The sequence below is a fragment of the Phyllostomus discolor genome, chromosome 6, assembly GCF_004126475.2.
Source record: "Phyllostomus discolor isolate MPI-MPIP mPhyDis1 chromosome 6, mPhyDis1.pri.v3, whole genome shotgun sequence".
NCBI lineage: Eukaryota > Metazoa > Chordata > Mammalia > Chiroptera > Phyllostomidae > Phyllostomus > Phyllostomus discolor.
This window is the reverse complement of record NC_040908.2, coordinates 94572737-94594607: the sequence shown is the minus strand read 5'-3', so window position 1 is coordinate 94594607 and position 21871 is coordinate 94572737. Positions and strand designations below refer to the sequence as shown.

At 36.3% G+C, this 21871-nt stretch overlaps 1 protein-coding gene across 3 annotated transcripts in view; it reads left to right on the top strand.

Moving 5' to 3' along the window:
* DYNC2H1 (dynein cytoplasmic 2 heavy chain 1) overlaps positions 1-16305 on the top strand; it is a 319367-nt gene extending 303062 nt beyond the window's left edge. For all 3 annotated transcript variants that reach the window (XM_036028642.1, XM_028516717.2, XM_028516716.2), the window contains 2 exons: positions 6905-7021; positions 15875-16305. In XM_036028642.1, the coding sequence (XP_035884535.1) occupies positions 6905-7021; positions 15875-16033 (276 nt within the window). In that variant the 3' untranslated portion in view covers positions 16034-16305. The remainder of the gene's footprint in view (positions 1-6904; positions 7022-15874) is intronic.
* The last annotated feature ends 5566 nt before the right edge of the window (positions 16306-21871 follow it).

The window sequence follows — 21871 nt, the reverse complement described above, 5'->3', positions numbered from 1 at the left end:
AGTCAGACCCATTCCTCCTGCATCCTAGGCATGATCCCCTAGTGTACCTAGAAGAGGCTGCTTCTTTGGGACATGGTAGAGTCATAGAGCCACTGTGCTTGCCAGGTGACCTCCGTTGCTTCATGTCAGGCTAGAAACTGCCCTTGTACAAAGTCGTTATATCACTGTTCATATTTCAGTTCCCTTCCTCACAGAGTTTATTAGGACACAGATGTTAAAGGAGTGAAGAAATTAGACACTTAGACATTTGAAGTTTTGTAAGTAAAATGTGCCCATCAGAAGTGGGAGTTATGAGGTTTAGATAATATCCTCCGTGAATGAGTGTCAGCTGTCAGTTGTAGTTGTCAGCCCATCAGTGGAAAAACTTCCAAAACATAAATAAATAAATGAATGAAATAAATATAGACACAAAACAAAACTAAACAATAAACTCTTAAATTATTGAGATTAAGGCATGGAATGAAAGCATAAGAAATTCAGATCAAGTACTGGCAGTTCTGTGGCATGATGTAAATTCTTGTACATGGTAAGTGAGCATATAGATTGATAGAATTACTTTTGGGAATAATTTGCCAGTATCATTGAAAATGATAGTATAATTCAATCTAGCAATTTCATTTCTATCCAGAGAAGTCCATGCAGAGGTGTATAAGGAGACACTTAATCTTTTTTTTTAATATTTTATTTATTTATTTTTAGAGTGGGAAGGGAGGGAGATAGAGAGAGAGAGAAACATCAATGTGCGGTTGCTGGGGGTTATAGCCTGCGACCCAGGCATGTACCCTGGCTGGGAATCGAACCTGCGACACTTTGGTTCGCAGCCCGCACTCAATCCACTGAGCTATGCCAGCCAGGGCTTGACACTTAATCCTTATTTTAGTGTTTTCATGGTAAACAGTGACATGAACTAAGTGTTCAATAGTAGAAGAAAGGATAAATAATGTGTTGTATGTCAATACAGCAAAATATTTTGCAACTGTTAAAAATGAAAGAATAAAATGAAGGCCCCTAGATCAATGAAGAAAGAAAAGAGTAGGTAACAAAATAGTATAATAAAGTATGCAACCCTTTATACACAATTTGGAAATAAGAAAAACAATACTGTTTATTGTTTCTGTCCAGAAAAAGTCCAACCATTGTTAATATAACAAGAACAGTTTGCACAACAACAATGGGCAGCCGAGGAAAAGGGACTGGAATACTTATGCATGAACAATGATGACTTCACTGAACTAGTCAGTGGGGGTGGTAGATGCCATTGAGTAAGCATGTGTACTGTGTGGCCAACACATTCAAAATGACTGAGCAAGTAGAGCATCAAATCTGCGTCAAATGGTGCATTAAGCTTGAGCATTCCTCTATGGAAACTATTCAGATGATTCAGAAGGCTGCAGCTATGGGCAACTGGTGATTGGCAGCTTCATCATGACATTGCCCCTGTGTGTGCATCACATCTGGTGCAGAGTTTTTTGGTGAATCATTAAATCACTCAGGTGACTCAGCCCCACTACAGCCCAGATTTGGTGCCCTAGAACTTCTGGCTTTACCCAAAACTAGAATCACCTTTGAAAGTGAAGGGATTTCAGACCCTCATTGATATTCAAGAAAATACAGCAGGGCAGCTGATAGTAATTGGGAGAACTGTGTGAGGTCCCAAAGTGCCTACTTTGAAGAGGAGTGAGGTCTCATTGTCCTATGTACAATTTTTTTTGTGTCATCTTCAATAAATATTTCTATTTTTCATATTGCATGGCTGTATACTTTCCAGACAGACCTCATAAACAATCATGTAAAACTAAATTTAGTATAATGACTGAGTAAGGTGAGAACAGAAGAGAAACAGGAAAAGCAAGGTATATCCAGAGGATTTCAGCTATATCTGTTATGGTTTATTTGCTTAGAAATGTGGAACAAATATGGCTGTATGTGAAAGTCCAGTGAAAACTAGTGGTAAGAACATATAGGTTAAAATGTGTTTTTATGATTTTATGTGTGTTTGAAATATTTTTTAAATTTAAAAGGAGGGTTCTGGCAAATAAAGCTATATAATAACTTATCAGAATAAAACTGAGTATAACATGAAGACTGAGTGAAAACAGAGTTTTAAATTCAAGTTAAAACCTGAAGTATGCAAGAAATTCCCCCCTTTGTTCATAGCAGCACTATTTACAATAGCCAAGTGGTGGAAACAACCTAAGTGTCCATCAGTGGATGAAAGGATTAAAAAACTGTGGTACACTCAGCAATTTTGAGAAAGAAGAACAAAGTAGATGGGATCACAATACCTGATATCAAACTATATTACAAGGCCACTGTAATCAAAATAGTCTGGTACTGGCATAAGAACAGACACATAGATCAATGGAACAGAATAGAGAGCCCAGAAATAAACCAGTGTCAGTATAGTCAATATTTGACAAAGGGGGAAGGAACATAAAATGGAGTAAAAATAGCCTCTTCAATAAATGGTGTTGAGAGATCTGGACAAGTACATGCAAAAAAATGAAAGTGGACCACCAACTTATACCATACATCAAAATAAACTTAAGATTGATAAAAGATAGGTCGTGACACCATAAAAGTCCTAGAGGAAAACATAGGCAGAAAAGTTTCAGATATCCCACTTAGCAATATTTTCAATACATCCTCTAGGGCAAGGAATATTAAGGAAAGAATAAACTAATGGAACCACATCAAAATAAAAAGCAGCTGCCTGGCTAAAGAAAATATCAGCCAAATGAAAAGGAAACCAACCAGATGGGAAAACATGTTTGCCAATGATACCTTGGACAGGGGTTTGATCTCCAAAATATATAAAGAACTCACATGACTTTACACCAAAAAGAGAAGCAATCCAACTTAAAAATGGGCAAAGGACCTGAATAGACACTTTTCCAAGGAAGTCATACAGAGGGCCCATAGACACGTAAGAAAATGCTCAACATCACTAGCCATTAGAGAGGTGCAAATTAAAACTACAGTGAGGTACCACTTCATACCAGTCAGTATGGCCATCATTAATAAATTAACAAACAACAAGTGCTGGTGAGGTTGTAGAGAAAAGGGAACCCTAGTGCACTCTTGACAGAATGTAGACTGGTACAGCCACTATGGAAAACAGTATGGAATTTCCTCGAAAAACTAAAGGTGGAATTGCCTTTTGATCCAATGATCCCACTGCTGGGACTATACCCTAAGAATCCTGAATCACTAATTCAAAAGAACCTATGCACCCCAATGTCTATAGCAGCATTATTTATAATAGCCAAGTGCTGGAAACAGCCTAAGGGGCCATCAGTGAATGAGTGGATCAAAAGACCGGTACATTTACACAATGGAATACTATGCAGCAGAAAAAAAGAAGGAATCCCTATCCTTCGTGACAGCATGAATGAAACTCTTGACTATTATGCTAAGTGAAATAAGATAGTCGATGAAAGACAAATACCATATGATCTCACTTATAAGTGGAATCTAATGATAAAAATAAACTAGCAAAACAGGACCAGAGACATGGAAATGGGGAACAGACTAACAGCTGCCAGAGGAAAGAGGGGAGGGAAGATGGTGGAAAGATGAGGAATGGACTAGTCAAAGAACATGTCTGAGTGACCCATGGACATAGATAATGGTGTGGGGATGGACTGTGGGGAGGGGAGTATTGGACAGAGGAGGGCAAAGGGGGGAAATTGGGACAACTGTAATAGAATAAACAAGAATTAAAAATAAATTTTAAAAATTCAACATCGTATATGAAATAAATAAGTAGCTTTAATTATGTTTTTAGTGAACACAGTTATTACTATTACTATTGCTAACCCTTTTTGAGGTGAGAAATTGAAAGTTGGATAAGGTGTTATAAATATTTCTTTCAAAGTTGATTGAGTCATGGCAATTAGTTATTTGGAATATACTTATGCAATTGTGGTCAGCCTGACCTGCGCTATCTTTTTAAATGTTGTTTTGAAACTATAAACAAAACCAGAATTTCTTGTAAATATTTAGATATTTTAATCAGAGGTTCACTTGTGACTAACATTATTTGAGTACAGATTTTTTCTTTTTGGTTTAATGATTTTACTGTTTATATTCCGCTAAATTGAAAGCTGTGCATTTATAAGCAAAATAAGAGTAATTAGAAGAAATTATATTATGACAAGAGATGGACATTTAGATGCCTTTCATTTAATTATTTGCATTTGACTCAAATAGTACATTTGTACAGATGTCAAGAGGTAGCCTGAATAATGTGGTTCTTTTAATATAATGTAAACAGATGAGCTGTCATTTCAATAAATATTTCTTTGCATCCAAGGGATATGTGTTGTGCACAATAAGGCATTAATGACTAACACAGACTTTTAACACAGACTTTTAAAAAATTTAGTAAAAACTATGAAGTGTATCCTGTAAGTATATACATAAGTATAAGTAGCATTTTTAAATGTTTTGTCATTTGATGGGGGTGAAAAAGAGAGTGGAAGTACACCACTGATAAAATTAGGAAGCATGCTCTTCTATCTCACCTAGTTCTTTGATGTATAAATGTAGTGATAGAGTAGACTCAGTGATCCAGAATAATGTTAGAAAATATTTTGCACATTAAATATGATAGGCAAAAGTTTTTTGACTGAAATTATTCAAGTAATTTCTATTCAGTCTTTTAGCTTGCCTCACTTAAATGGATTCACTATATAAAATAATGCTAAATGTCTAGTAATTAGGAGATGGATTAGATTAATGAATAATAATAGCTAATACTTATGAGCATTTACTCTGTATCAGGCAATTTTCCAAGTATTTTTAGAAAGGATTTCTTATTTCCCACTCCTGCTTTCTTCTGTGTGGAGAGTTACTAATGTGAATACTGGTAGACTCCTCTACTTTCTACCTCACTCCTCCCCAGGAGAGAAGTCACTGTATCTGATTATGAGTTTGAGTGAGGAACCCAGGGCTGAATACCACACCTTCCTTATGCTTTTGTCTTGGGTGTACACATTCTGCTCTGCTCCTTCAGGGGAGTCTCTGCACTTAGTACAGTTGACTCCTTAGCTTAGTCTTGTTGTAACTAGAAGTTAAGCCCGCCAAATTCTTGAATTTAGTATTAGAAAGCTCATTGGCCTGGAGACTGGCTGTATCCTCCAAACCATTTTTTTTTCCAGTATTGAAGGTGATATGTAAGGGCCTGTCTGCTTTTACTCCTCCTAATGCAGAACTCCAGTTAACCATTTGTTGATCCCACTCCAATTCCTGACTTATTACCGTTTTAGTATATAAACATCAATAGAGTATTGCTTTTTGTCCTCCTTATGTTTTCACTTTATTTTCAGGAACAAGAATGTCTTGTTCCTGAAAACAAGACATTTAAATCCTACGAATTACATTTAAAAATAGGGTAGTGATAGAGGATATAGAGAGAAAAGGACAGATTTAGAAAATGTTTATTTGAAGTGGCAGGGCATAGTAGTTGATGGCCATGGGGAAAGTTTGGGAGAAGGAACCAAGAATGTTTCCCAGGTGCTCTGATTAAGCAACTACGTGGTCAATAGTGCCGGTAACTGAAACAAGGCTCCAAGAACAGCATTCCTCACCCTTCCCACTTGCTGGTTAGAAGAGGAAAATGATGAGTTTATATCTCAGTATCTATGCATCATACATTGTCAAGTTGTGGCCCTATCAGTAGGAACTACTTTTATAAATTATGCAAAATAATTGAGCTTAAAACTTAATGACATTTCTAGAAGAGGCCTTAGAAGAACTGTCTTACCTAGAGATTTTCTAGCACTGAATTAGTAGGCTTTCTCTAAATTTTAATTTACATTTTTTGAAAGCCAAAATACTTCAGCAGCTATTGAAGTGGTGTGTATATCATCACATCAGTGGTACAGAGAAAGAATATTAAATTTAGGGTTTAAACAATTATACTTTTATCTCACCTCTTTCACAAAAAACAATTGCTTATCTTGTCCATGTAGAGCAATTCGACTGTAAAATTTGCTATTCAGAATTGTCAAGGCATACTCTCCCCTAGTACCTCCTTGTACCTAAACCATTCCCAAACTTATAGTACAGCTAAAAATGATTGTAATTCTTCCAACAAAAAGTGTTACCCTGACTCTAAACTGTATGGTACTTTCATTTATCATGTTAAAATTTAGGTACTGTGTAATAATATATATTTGTTTATATTTTCTATGAAGTTCAAATTATGAGATCATAGATGTGTTTCTGAATGTGAGATACTGACTATACATTTGTTGCCTTTAGATAAACTCAGGGTAGATTAACATTGCAGAAACTGAAAGCACATAGAACACTCTTAAAAAGAAATATGAAACAAAATCACAAAAATAAGTATATATTTATTTTCATAATTTCCTAAATTTATATTAAGTTTAATTTAGAGAAAAGGATTAATGCTTTTTTTCTTTTTAATTCTTCTTTCAGCTCTGCATCTCATGTCAAGAATTTTTTGTGTTAAATTATGTGAATTTTTTTATGTTCTTTAAAAAATGATGTTAAAATCTCAATCAGAGAGCATGTGTTCTTGATTTGTAGTTATGCTTTTCTTTCCCCCTCCTGGAGAAAGAATGACATTTTTGGCCTTCACCATTATATTTTTGTTGAGATAATGCTAAGGCACCTGCAGCTATCTATATAAATGATGGCACTTGTATTTTTTTCCTAAAATGTTTGCTAACAGTGAGAATTCAGTCTAGAGGGAGTTCACAGTACCCACTGGTCCAGGTCTTCACCTTCTTTATTCTCAGATAAAATACTATAATTTTTGTTTTATATCATTTGGAATACATAGTCACAGTGTTACCTTTAGGGTATAATACAGTAACTCCTGATGTTTCAGAATTTAATATGGAGTTTAATGGTTTATGTGTTTCCATGATAGGTTAGTGGCTTATTACTGGAAGGATGCAGCTTTGATGGAAATCGACTTTCTGAAAATCAGCATGATTCTCCTAGTGTATCATCAGTTCTCCCTTGTTTTATGGGCTGGATTCCACAGGTAATACACTTTTAATTGGTAAAAGTTTTAACTAATCAATTCATTCTTAGATTTCTGTCTTTTTAATAAGATATAGTTACCCTATGCATTTTTACTTTCTAATTTCACCTGCATTTGAATAAGTTGACAGTCAAAATATTGTGTCCTTTATAATTTTTAAGATGTATGGGACATTTTAAAATCTTTAATTTGTAATGGAAAGAATAGTATTATAATTTTTAATTTCTAATTAATATGTAGCCTTTAATGACAATGTGAACTATCATGTTTATATTCCTGTTATTTTCAGCACTGTGCTAAATGCTTTACAAACTTGACCTCGTATACTCTTCAGAGCAGCCCTGCAAGATGGATGTTATTATTCCCATTTTCAAGTGAGGAAATGCATGGTCACACATATTAGATGACTTCTCCATAGTTAGACATGTAGAAATTGACAGTTTCGAGGTGGTGATGCACACCTGGTTTTCTATCACACCCTGTCACTATGCTGCTGATAGGCAGATGAAGAAAAGTCTTGACATAGACTTGTTCGATTAATTTTTCCCCTTTTAAAATCTTCAATTATTAAAATTTTCAATAATAGGACTTGGGAGATATTTACTTTTAAAAACGAACATAATTATAGATGAAGCACATAGCTTTTACTTAATATAATTTTAAAATATAAGTGTGAATATGTGAAAAAACTTTACAGTTCTGGTTCTGTATCTAAGGACTAACAAAAGCATTTCATAGTCTGCTTTTACTAGAAGAAAATGAGTTTTCTCACTGGGAAATAACACCTTGAATTTTCCAATTATACTACCTTGAATTGTCTTCTCATTGTAATTCTCTTTATAAAATAAAAATCAAAGTATCAGAATAATTTTAAAAACACAACTAATAAAACCATCAATAATCAGCAGTCGTTACTCAGAGAGCTATACTCTGACCAAAAGGAGCGTACATACCTGTGAAGTCCCTTATTTCCCCCCATTGGCTTCATTGTCTCTAATATTAGAATGACATATCAGATAGGGCACAAGTTGGAGTAATCTTTATTTTTATTTCAATCTGGCTATTATTTCACATAAGAAATTTCTTTCAAAAGGATGGTAAATTAGAGATTACAAACATTAGGTATGTGAACCAAATTGCAAGTTATATACAAGAGGTAAGGTTGGAATTTGCCAGTGGTTGTAGGTTATATATGATAACAGAGGAACTTAAGTGAATCTAAATTATATGAAGTATTAATTCTCTGGCAAACCATAATAAAAGCCACATAGGGAGAAAAGAAAGTAGGACACATATAAACTGGTTTACTTAAGAAGAAACCCCAGCAATAAAAGTAGATGATGAAGAATAACTGAGTAGGCATAAATGCAGAAGCAAATGTTCTGGAGCAATACCCACATACTTGACCACAGACTGAATGCAAATCAGGAATATAGTGTTGTTAGGGACAAAGCCAGTCTGTTAGTGGGTTGAGTAAACAGCAACATGATGTTGCAAAACTAGGAATTTATCCCTCCACAGTATTTATTTCATGTATCATTTCTATCCAATTTCATTACCTCACTTCTTAAGTTCCTATATACCATATATTCTGCTGAATATTGGGGTTACAAAGATAAATCTTTTCCATGCGTTAACCTAGAAGAAAAGAGGCCTTTCAAAGTGAGAGGCAGCAAGTGTTTATTTGAGATCAATGAGCAGAGCTATTCGGGAAGCACTGATTCAGGCAGAAGCCCAAGTCATGTTTTGATAAAAAGACAAAGGCAAGGGGTGTTTATGAGAAGGGGCACAGTCCCATCAAAAGAAGGGAGGCATTTATGTTCTTTGTAAACTGATTTTTAGCGCTCAGTTCAGTAGTAATCAGCCAAGTAATAATAACTGCTTTCTTATTATCTTTGCACACAGTTGTATAGGGCACGGTTTTGCCCTGGGCCCAATCCAAAGGTTATTTTGCCCTGTTCTAATATCCCAAAGGTTATTTTGCCCTGTTCTAATATTCCAAAGAGGCATAAAATGTACGGGGCAGTTCCTCTGGCATGGCAGCTCCAGATCTATTTTAAAGTGGCTGCATTAATGATTGATTAACACATCCGAGTCTTCTGTTGAATGGGGAGCAAACAGGTAAAGACACTGTTATAGTTCGGACTTATATGTACACTTACAGAGGTTTACATATAGTATTTTGGCAGATGAGGGAGGCCTCAACTCAATCACGTGTGAGCATATGAGGGAAAGTCAGGTGACCTCAGAAAGAGAGGATGAATTCAAACAAGGTAGGGACAAGTCATTCCAGATAGAGGGTAACATATTTAAATGCATAGAGATATGAAAAAAACTTAAGTTATTCTGACAACTGCAAGTATAGTACATCTGGAAGTGTATGGTTCATATGGTAGAGTGGTAGGGGCTATGGGTAGAAAGGAAGGCCAAGAACCAAGTGTGACAAGCTGCATAGCCATGCCAAGGAGTTTACATCTTATGGTCAGTAGTATGCCATGAAGAATTTAGAACAGGAGTGTGGTTAAAATCTGACTTGTGGTTTTGTAAAACCAGCCTAACAGTGAGAGGGTGCTTGACTGGCACAGGGTGAAATACAGTTATACTTACTTTTCACAGTAGTCCTTTGAGTTTGGTGAGGCAGGTTTATTCTCTGCTTTGCCGATGAATAAACTGAGAATTAGATGAGTTTAGTGATTGGTTATGGGCCCCATAATGACAGCACTAGCATTTATTCTATTATGTATATGCTGAGCACTATGCAGAATATTTGAAATACAAGATATTTAGGCTTTCTAAAAATTTTTGAATAGGAATTGTCATCTCTATCTTTTTTTAAAGATTTATACATTTATTTTTAGAGAGGGAAGGGAGGGAAAGAGAGAGAGAGAAACATTAATGTTGCTGCCTTGCTGGGGGCCGTGGCCTGCAACCCTGACATGTGTCCTGGCTGGGAATCGAACCTGCAATACTTTGGTTTGCAGCCCACGCTCAATCCACTGAGCTATGCCAGCCAGGGCTGTCATCTCTTTTTAAACTAAGAAAACTAAAGTTTAAAACTTGACCAAGATAACATATTAATAGGTAGGCAAATAAGATTCAAATTCAGGTAATGGCTCTTATATCTTGGGCCTAATATTGAACCAACCTAATGATATAAACCAGAGTTTGGAAGATTAAAGCCCACCGGCCTAATCCAGTGCGCTGCCTTTGTGCCACCCACAAAGCCCATAACCATGTGAACTATGGATGGTTTTTATATTTTAAAATAGTTGAAAAACTCAGAAGAATAATATTTCATGACATGTGAAAATTATATGAAATTCAAATTTCAGTGTCCACAAACAAAGTTTTGTTTGGAAAAGAATGATTCCATTTATGTAGATACTCTCTATGACTCCATTCAGATGGTAACAGCAGAGTTGAGTAGTATGTCAGAGACCATAGAGCCCACAAATCCTAAAATATATATCGTCACATTCCTTACAGAAAAGGTTACAACTCTGTACAAACTATTAAACTCTCCAACTTCTGCTGGACTTTTTTTAGGGCAGCCATATTTATTTTTTAGTAAGTTTTACAGAAAAGATTAGTGGACATCAACATTCTAATGTGTTTTTAGTGGGAGGGAAGGAACCAGCATAAACCAGAAGGAACCATCAACATCCATTTATGTAAGCCAGTGAAAAGAGTTAATTTTGTCATTTACTCTATGGCTACCTTATTGCAGAATCCATTTGTGAACCTAGATGAAATAATGTAGTTTAGAACTTTAATGATTAATTCCTTTTAGGCCAGAAGGAAGTTTTTCTGTTTGGTTGGTTGGGTTTTGTTTGTTTGTTTGTTTGTTTGTTTGTTTACAAATTGTTTCTACAATATTATCTGACACCTAATAGTCCTGATTTCAGCAGAAACATACCCAACAAACCCATCATTTCTACAATATTCCTTTGAGGTAGATAGCACCTCCATTTTTTAAAGAACATTTTAGATTGAAGAAATCGAAGAACTTCTTTGACATTGTTGTAATATGTGATGGTACATAAGGATATGAGCAACAAATTCTAAGACTTTCTCTGGGGAGAAGGGAGCTTCTCCCCTTCTCCATTGCTTCTATTATAAATGCAATGTACTTTGCCACTTGACAAAACTAGAATTATGAATTCTCAAGGATAATTAAAAGTAATATGTTCCTAGTGTTTCTGTTTATCTATTTACATCAAGATAATATAACTTACTCTCACACTTGTTTATTCATATATTTATTTCTCGTGATGCAGATTCTGAAGTTGTTCCAGTTTCAGCTCAGTGTTGGTGGCTAAATTAATATAGGTCTAAATTAAGGTTTTCTTAGGGGATTTTGCCCAAAAAAGCACTGCCTTTCTCCAGAGCATTTCCCAAAAAGTAGTCTATACATTATTTCATAATGGTTCTTTGTGAAAAATTATTCAGTGAACAGTTTTAATAACAAGAATATTCTCTGGCCTTGCAAATTCATGATGTATTTGAGAATAATAAAAACTCCAAGAAGTTCCAAAGATTCCCTAACACAACTTTTTCCTGCACTTACACCCCATCCGTCATCTGGATCTATTGGAATACGTAATGCCATTTGGAAAACACGGCTTTCCCAAATGTGATAGAGAAGTCTGAGATGATGCCCTCTTTGACAGTCCACAGGATGTCAGTTTGCCCATGTTCTGTCTTTTCAGTAAAAGGTGCTGTTTAGGGTCCATCGGCCAGCCTGATGCCCTTGGCCTAGACCTCCCTAGAGGCACCACAATTGACAGTTCAATTTCAGAAACAATTGTATTTCCAGGGAAAATACTACTGTAAAATTACTCTGTAAGCGACTCAAAAACACAACATTTACATTAATTTTACATATATTATATATATTATCAGCATGTATTTCAAAAGATATATACCAAAAGCTCTGCCTAATATGCACTCCAGTTAAAAAAAATAAGTATTAAATTAATATCCTTTCTGTATGACAGTATTTTTTTCCTTCAGGACTTAAGAAAGCATTGTTGTTAGCATCATGCTATTGATGGTAATTATTGATGCTAATTATTTTTCTACCAAAATACATTTTAAAGAGTACTTAGACATTCTTGATAGAACCAGTTCTCAAAATGTTTATTGTTGGAAAATGGTTTTGTTTCCTGTTTTGAGATGTGTATTTTTTTCAGAATTGCATTAATAAATTATGCCATTTTTATGTAGATTAAAGCTCTGATTTCCTAACATCTTTTTCTTAATAATTACTTCTTAATTCTTTTTTTTATTTTTTTAAGATTTTATTTATTTATTTTTAGAGAGGGAAGGGAGGGAGATAGAGATAGAGATAGAGAGAGAGAGAGAGAGAGAGACAGACATCAATGTGCGGTTGCTGGGGGTTTGGCCTGCAACCCAGGCATGTACCCTGGCTGGGAATCGAACCTGCGACACTTTGGTTCGCAGCCCGCACTCAATCCATTGAGCTATGCCAGCCAGGGCCTGATTTCCTAACATCTTTATAAAAAAGGGCTGTTCATCGACTTGGTTTATAAACATTCAGAAAGCATGTGTTATAATAAGTTAGTTCAACTTCATGCACAATGTGATGAGAGATACACTTTGGTTTGCCTTCATATATGTTTTATTGTAATGAAATTGAGTTAAAATCACTAAAATAGTTAACATAATCTAGGTAATTTTGTTTTCTCTTTGAGAGATTTTGTCTGTTTTTTATTTTGTTATTTTCTTTGGATTTTGGCTAAATGGTACTTAATATCATCATTTACCTTTGTCAGATACATTGTCTTCTCTCAACTATTAGCCTCTCAACTGCTACTTGTAATACATGTGTACTTTTAAGTTACTTCCTATGGGCATGAGTATGAAATTTCAAAGTTTAGCCTCAATATTGGCTGAGGCAACTGGACCACTTTCTATTTTAATGAAGTAGGATATGAGTACATTAACCATTTAGAGTAATCACAATATATAGGTTTTTAATTATTTTATTTACATCAAACTAACTTGTTTACATGTCATAATATGAATTATTTGAAGTCTTCCTAGAACATCTCCTATTTTGCATTAATCAAGCACTTAATGTATTTGCTAATAGTTATTAATAAAGTCTTAGTTTCATCCAAGTATTTTAGTCCAGCAGAGCCGAATTCTTTGTCTGTAATATCTTCAGTAAACATAGCAAAGAAGGACTTGTGTCATAAGAATTTAATATAGTTAAACGACATTCATGAAAGTTCTAGCACATGAGGTCTTGTGCTAACAGTGAGAATATCAAAGTAATTAGCTCACTATTTTGATAATTTATTGGTGACCTTAGAGCAAGTTTGTTCAACTGTTTTTTACAGATTATAACATTTAAGAGATTTTGAGAAGTGACAAACAAAATTTTAAGAAGTAACCAGTGTTTTATTTTTAAAACACTATAGGTCTTGATATAAATATGTATACCCTCACTTTAAAACAAGCAAAAAGCCTGTAACCAAAGCAGGTTTGGAAGTATTTGGAAATATATATAGAACTAGTAAATTGATTTTGAATATGCAAGGAATCAACTTTGCATTGCTGTTAAGTTCCTAATTTAAAGAGAAAATTGCTTGGCATTAAAATGAAGAAATATAGATTAAAATCTCCTGAATAGAAAGGAATAGCATTGTAAAACATTTCAATATGATGTTTATATTTTTATTTTTGACCATAGAAGCTGCAGGCAGCAAAGCAAATATCAGGTGGTAGAGAAAGATAATTTAAGACCTTTCCTGGAATTGCAACTAGGCATTCATAGAGCCAGATCATTTCAGTCCAACAAATATATGATATTTATCTGCTGCTTGCTAAAGAATTTAAAGGCACCACCAAAAGAGAGCCTGTACTAGGTTATTAACTTTAGAAATGGCTAAGGAGTTATGAAAATTACAGAAATTTCGGAATCTTAAAGCTTTGCCATATAAGCAGAATTGAAGAAGAGGGAAGAGATTAGGCAGTGACTAATAATGTTTGAAAATTCTCTTTATTTCATATCCTTTACTTTTGGTCAGGCCCAACCAGGATTCTACCCATTAATCCTCCTCAGGTTAACACATCCCAAGGTAGTATTTTGTTTTCTAAAGTAGTCATTTTTTCAAAAATTATATTCTATATGTTTCACATACATATTTTTTCCTAAAATAAATTTTAAGCTTCAAAGAAGATTACTATTTTCTTTACTTAAATATACACTGAAATGCTTAGCCTTTAAATTCTAGACACACATTGACACATAAAATACTGTTAAGTGAGAGATGAATAACTGACAGAATCTTTAGAAAACTGAAGAAAAAATAGAAAGATACAGGGCAGATGGTGTTTTTATATATTTGGTCAATGATCCACCATTAAAAAATGAATTTTGTTATATGTAAATCAGGATAAGATTTAGGAATGAATGTGTAGTCTAAAGGACTTAACCGATATGTATATCAGGGACAAAGAGTCAGTATATGAGAAAGGGAGGAGAGAAGGATTGGAAAAGGTACTAGAAATGAACTACAGAAATGATCCCTGAAAGTGTTTAAAGTCATGAAAGGCAAGGACCTACAACCAAGATTGCTCTATCCAGCAAAGCTATCATTTAGAATGGAAGGGCAGATAAAGTGCTTCCCAGGTAAGGTCAAGTTAAAGGAGTTCATCATCACCAAGCCCTTATCAGATGAAATATTAAAGGAACTTATCTAAGAAAAAGAAGATCAAAAACTATGAAGAGTAAAATTACAACAAACTCACAACTATCAACAACTGAACCTAATTTAAAAAAAAAACTAAGCAGCCCTGGCTGGCGTAGCTCAGTGGATTGAGCGCAGGCTGGGAACCAGTGTCCCAGGTTCGATTCCCAGCCAGTCAGGGTACATGCCTGGGTTGCAGGCCATAACCCCCAGCAACTGCACATTGATGTTTCTCTCTCTCTCTCTCTCTCTCTCTCTCTCTCTCTCTATCTATCTATCTCTAGCTCCCTCCCTTCCCTCTCTAAAAATAAATAAATAAAATCTTTTAAAAAAAAGTATTTTAAAAAAAACAAAAACTAAGCAAACAGCATTTATCTAGACTTTATGAATTGTCTTGGTAATCAAAAAATTGATAAGTAAAAATTTCTCTCCATGGATATACTCTTGCCTGGAAATGAAAAAGGAAAAGCAAAATTAAATTACCATTTTATAATCTTGAATGTAATAATGATCACCATGGCTGTTAATATCTAGAGAGAGAAGCCAGACATATATGCCTCTTGAGGGAAATACACAGCACCACCTGTGCAGTGTTTTTGCCAAAAATTGAATCTGAATCTGAGCTTGCCTCCAGACCCGGTTTGTGAGAATGCAGGGGACAGATGAACGCGGTGCCATGGGAAGCAGCCAATAAAATTCAGAATGTGGGAAGTGCTTCGGTATAGTTTCTTCAGCAAACTGAAAAGCAAAAAAGGAAAATCCTATAAATTCAGAAGACATAAGGGACATATCAACAAAATGCTAGTATGGGCTTTATTTGAATTATGGTTCTAATAATTTTTTTAAATTTTGAGACAATAGATATATGATATTGTTAATATTTTCAAATATTATAGTGCTATTGTGATATTTGCTTTATTTCTACACATATTTATATATTTATAGATAAAATTTTCTGTGCCACAGCTGGATGATGGCATTTTATTATGGTACTCTTTATTTTAAAATATTTCATAATAAAATTTTAAATAAAACTTATTTGAGAGGATATTGTGTTTGTCTCTTAGGTTGCCTAATGATCAACCTCAAAACAGTATATTGGTATATTTTAAAACAAAAATAATTTTTTAAACAGGGTGCATATGGCCCATATTCCCCTGAAGAGTGTGTATCTTTGCCTGTGTACACAAGTGCTGAAAGGGACCGTGTGGTGACCAATATCGATGTTCCGTGTGGAGGCGACCAAGACCAGTGGATCCAATGTGGAGCAGCTCTGTTTCTGAAAAATCAGTAGAATCTAGCAAAAAGAAACATTTCTTGTTTAAGCTTTAAATAAAATACATGTTGAATCTACATTTGAAATGTTAATTCAAAATATTAGCATACAGTTACTCTGTGTTGTTGATCTCACTGGGTTTTATTTTAATGGGCAATGACAGCACAGTAATTTAATGTTTTAGGTAAAATGTTTAAAATAGTATATTTTCTATATACTACCACTAATAAATGTTGTATCTACTATGTTTGCATTGTAATTATTTAATAAAATATAAGATAATCTTACAATTTTCTATATTTAAAGTGTTGAAGATCCATGCTGTTTTCATACGACAAACCAGTTTAATCAAATAGCTTTCATTTGTAGAATTTTGTCCAAAACTAATGGACTATATATTACAAATATATAATAATAATAACTGAGGCTTAGATAGCACTGAGTACATGATGCTAGGCACTGCTCCAAGTGATTGGTTGATAGATAGGTAGGTAAATAAATACATAGGTAAGTATGTAAATAGACATATAGATGCATAGATACTCCATTCATTTACTAATAGTCATTTTACTAATGAGGAAAATGACACACTGGTTAAGTGACTTGCTCCACTAATAAATTGGTAAAGTGGAAAGGGAGAAAACTCACTCTTTCAGCTCCCCCTACCCTCCTCAAGGAAAGAACAAAGTCAGCAAAGGTGAGTTCTCCCGCACATGTCTTCTTGGAGCCGAGTATGCAGACAGAAATGATCAGAGATAGCTCAGCACCCGTGTTGGTCAGTTCCTCATCCTGACGCATGTTCGCTGCAGCAGAGGTTCTGATAAGAAGATAAAATGCACGGGCAGTGCCAGTCAAAACACTTGTCAGATTCCATGTTCACTGAAAAGTTACCTCTATAAAACTAAGGAAAAGAATGCTGGGGAGTAGAGGAATGCTTTGAATTGTGAACTTAGCTCTCAGAATGATCAACCTAAGCTTCCTTTACTTCAAACAGCAAGTGCCCTCTGCGTGCAGTCCTGTCCTAGGGCTTGGGGGTTTTCTGTCTCCATCACTATACTAAGGAAATAAATTCAAAACCACTTTTATTTTTTGACTTAGGAAGAACACTGAAATATTTCAAGCATATATGTTTGTTTATGTTATATGTATGTGTGTATGTACACATATATACATCAGTATCAACAATAATAGAATAAACACCTGTGCCCAACACACAGCCTCAGAAAAAGAACATCCCTAACTCCACCTAAGCTCCTCAATATATTTTCAGTCACTATTTCATTTCCCACTTTCCACCCAAGACAATGATTCCCCTAATTTTTGTCTTTATAATTCCCTTGGGTTTCTTCACCTTTTTTTCTGAATGAGAATAACAATTTATTTCTAGGCTTTTCCCATCAGTTTTTTTATTTAAAAACTTTTATTAGGAAAAAGTGAGTTGATTCCTTTCTTGGCGATGGGATTGTTGTGGGTAACAACAAAAGGGGCATGGGAATCAAATCCCTTTGGGAGATGCTCAAGTGGCCCAGAATCCCTGTCTCCACTTTGGGTCCTTGGGGTTGCGGGGGAGGAGAAGGGGCGGGGCAGGGCATGACTGATAAAGCTGATTAACAGAAGGCATAATGGGTTCTATCTTGGGCCTGTGGGAGGGAAGACAGGCCAGGGGCTCTCTGGCACTTAGGCCTGGCCACTAGCCCTTGGTCGAGGTTGTAGGGCATGGTTATGCAGATTGTCTCCTGGCACTGAGCATTGTACCACATCTTCAGGGTGCCTTGGTGGCTTTTGGTGCCCAAGCCCCCATCACGTGGTCTCCAGCTCCCAAACCTGTGCTTGCAATGGGATCCAAATTCCTTCTTCCAGGTACTTGGCACCCTGCACAGGATGTGTTGCAGCTGGGCATCATAGGAACCTTTGCTGAAACCCACTCTGCAGCAGTTCTGCTGCTGGGGGTGCAGGTCCACTCCATGCACTTGCTCCCGGGGCAGGGCCGCCCTTCTTCACTTTGTCTTTCCTCTTAGCCAGTGGAGAGGAGAGTGCCAGCAGGTGAACAGAGCGAGTGGAGGAAACCTGGGTGCTGCATTTCACTGTTGCCCCACTGCTTTGCTCCCACTCTGTGCCACCCTCCTCGGGCCACTGTACCCCCTTTTTAGCCCTATCACTTTCATATAGTTTTCATTTTTACATAAGCAGTACACAACGAGGTCTGTCTGGGGAAAGTCCAGGCATTGTTAATACAATGAGAACAGTTTGTGTGACATCCATGTAACCTGGCAGCAGAGGAGAGTGGACTGGAATGTGCATGTGTGAACAATGAGGACTTCACTGTACTAGTCAGTGGGGGACAGTAGATGCTGTTGAGTGAGCATGTGTACTATGTGGCCAGCACATTAAAAATGACTGAGTAGAGCAGTGAATCTGCATCATATTTAGCATTAAGCTTAAGCATTCCTCCACAGAAACTATTCAGATGATTCAGAAGGCTGCAGTTGTGGGTAACTGGTAATTGGCTGCTTCATCAGGAAAATGCCCACTCATGCATCACATCTCATGCAGACTTTTTTGGCAAAACCTCAAATCATCCAGGTGACTCAGCTCCCCTACAGCCCAGATTGAGCACCCAGTGACTTTTGGCTTTTCCCAAAACTACAATCACCATTGAACAGGAAGAGATTTCAGAAGTTCGATGAGATTCAGGAAAATATGACAGGGCAGCAAATGGCAACTGGGAGAACTGTGTGAGGTCCCATGGTGCCTACTTGAAGACGATGGAGGCATCATTGTCCTATGTACGATGTTTCTTGTATATTCTTCAATAAATGTCTATTTTTCATAGTACATGGCTGGAAACTCTCCCTGGACAGACCTCATATGTTTTGTGACCTTTCTTTTTCATATAGTATGAATATATGAATTGACTACAATTTACTTAGTTCGTCTCCTCTTGAGGAACATTTGAATTGTTGTGGCTTTTTACTACTACAGACTACACTGCTGTAAACTTTCTCAGTAAGTCTGACTTGCATTTATGAGACTCCTTCTAGGACATACACCTAGCAGGGGAATTGTTGAGTCTCCGGTAGGAATATCATCAACTTAATCATTTGGGAAATCATTTGCCACTATCTCATTAAGTGCTTTAACATATGTGAAGCACTTGAAAGAGTACCTAGCATTAGTTTCATTGTAATTATGATTATTAATGTAGTTGAACAAATTTATAGTCCCACCAACCAACAGTGAATATGAGCTCTTGTCATTCTGAGTCTTTATTAATATGTACCATTTCTGAAAACTTGGTAGGTATAAAATGGTATTACACAGTAATTTTAATTTACATTTTCCTATTTACAAATAAAGTTAAGCAATTTTTTTGTTTTTTATTGTCCATTTGAGACTTCTGTGAAATGCTGTTTTTATCTTTTGCCCAATTTTTCCTATTGAGTTGTCATTTTTTTAAATATATTTTATTGATTATGCTATTACGATTGTCCCATTTCCCCCTTCACTCCCCTCCACCCTGTACACCCTCTCCCACTCACATCCCCCCTTAGTTCATGTCCATGTGTCATAAGTTCTTTACCTTCTACATTTCCCATACTATTCTTACCCTCCCCCTATTTTCAACCTACAATCTATGCTACTTATTCTCTGTACCTTTCCCCCCTCTCCTCCTCCTACTCCCCTGTTGCTAACCCTGCATGTGACCTCCATTTCTGTGGTTCTGTTCTTGTTCTAGTTGTTTGCTTAGTTTCTTTTGATTTTGCTTTAGGTATGGTTGTTAATAATTGTGAGTTTGCTGTCCTTTTATTATACATGTTTTTTCTATCTTCTTAGATAAGTCTCTTTAACATTTTGTAAAATACGGGCTTGGTGATGATGAGCTCCTTTAACTTGACCTTATCTGAGAAGTACTTTATCTGCCCTTCCATTCTAAATGAAAGCTTTGCTGGATAGAGCAATCTGGGATATAGGTCCTTGTCTGTCATGACTTGGAATACTTCTTTCCAGCCCCTTCTTGCCTGTAAGGTCTCTTTTGAGAAATCAGCTGACAGTCTGATGGGAACTCCTTTGTAGGTAACTGTCCCCTTATCTCCTGCTGCTTCTAGGATTCTCTCCTTCATTTTTACCTTGGCTAATGTCATTATGATGTGCCTTGGTGTGTTTCTTCTTGGGTCCAACTTCTTTGGGACTCTCTGAGCTTCCTGGACTTCCTGGAAGTCTATTTCCTTTGCCAGAATGGGGACATTCTCCTTTATTATTTGTTCAAATACATTTTCAATCCGTTGCTCTTCCTTTTCCTCTTCTGGTACCCCTATAATTTGGATGTTGGAACGTTTAAAGATGTCCTGGAGGTTCCCAAGCTTCTCATTTTTTTGAATTCTTATTTCTCCATTCTTTCCTGTTTGGTTGTTTCTTTCTTCCTTTTGGTCCACTCTATTGTTTTGGGTCCCAGTTTCCTTCCCATCACTATTGGTTTCCTGTGCATTTTCCTTCATTTCTTTTATCGTAAGCTGCATTTGTTCATGTAATTTGCTCCCAGAATCAACCAATTCTGTGAGTTTCCTTATCACCAGTGTTTTGAACTGTGCATCTGATAGGTTGGCTATCTCTCGGTCACTTAAAAGGATGAGTTCTGGGGCATTGATTTGTTCTTCTGTTTGAGCCATTTCTCTCTCTCTCTTTTTTTTTGGTCTGGTTGCTCCTGTTACAGTGATGGGCGGAGCCTTAGGTGTTCACCAGGGCTGGGCACCCCAGTCACTAGATTGTGACGATGTATGTGAGGGTGGGGTTGAGAGGGAACAATGGCAGTAGCTCCATTCTCTGTGAGACCTCAGTCCCTTCTCTGGGATCCTGGGTTGCACGTTCTGCCCTGCTCCGCAATTGCCGCCTCACTGGGTCTACCAGCTGTCACCTGTGTACTCAGGGCCCACCTGCTGCGATCTTGCACATCCCAGATGCCTTCTGTGCCCAACTCTCTCTGCTCTCTGCTCTGTGACCTGTGCCTGGCTGCTTGTCTCCGCCTCTCCTACCGGTCTGGACAAATGGGTCTATTTCAACTTCTTGGCTGTCTGACTTCCATTCAGATAAATTTTCTGTCAGTTCTGGATGTTATTCTGCCTCTAAATTGTTGTTCCAATCATGGTTGTGCGTGGAGGTACAGTGTGTCCACCTATGCCTCCATCTTGGCCGGAAGTCCTGAATTGTCATTTTCATGTTGTATTTTGATGAGTACTTTTGTTTTACTTAAATGTAGTAGAATTTTTCAGACTTCCCATTGGTTTATTTTCCCAGGGTCATTAAAATGACATTTTTTCCCTTCTATTTTAAAGTTTTGGTTTTTGTTAGTAGAATGTCTCCAAATAGTAACTTTAAATCAGAAATCAGATGCAGCCATGTGCACATCAGAAATTCAGTTGCAAATCATTTCAGTAGCAGTTACCTGCTAAGAAAAAGAAACGATGTAAGATTTCATTCCTTTTTGTTAGAGGAGAATTGAGAACTCCGAGACAAGTGAGTTCTAAGCAGAAGTTTAACTGAGCTTCATGCAAACACAGTGGGAATGTCTCTACGTAGACAGCCTTTGGGGGAAGATTGCTGGTACAGGGTTTTAAAGTCAAAACTCCAAATTGCTTCAGGCTCAAATTTAGCTTAGGAAAATATAGGTTATGTCTAGAGGATACATAAAATAACAAGTTTTGCATAATCATAAATTCACTAACAGTCTTTTGCTGCTAATTTCAGTCGCTTGTTTTCCTGATCGTTAGCTATCTTGCCAAGTCTCATCTATACTTAGGTGTCTGTAAATGCTTTTTCTTTTTATTAAGTACAAGATTTGTCAGTTTGAGGTCTTATTAT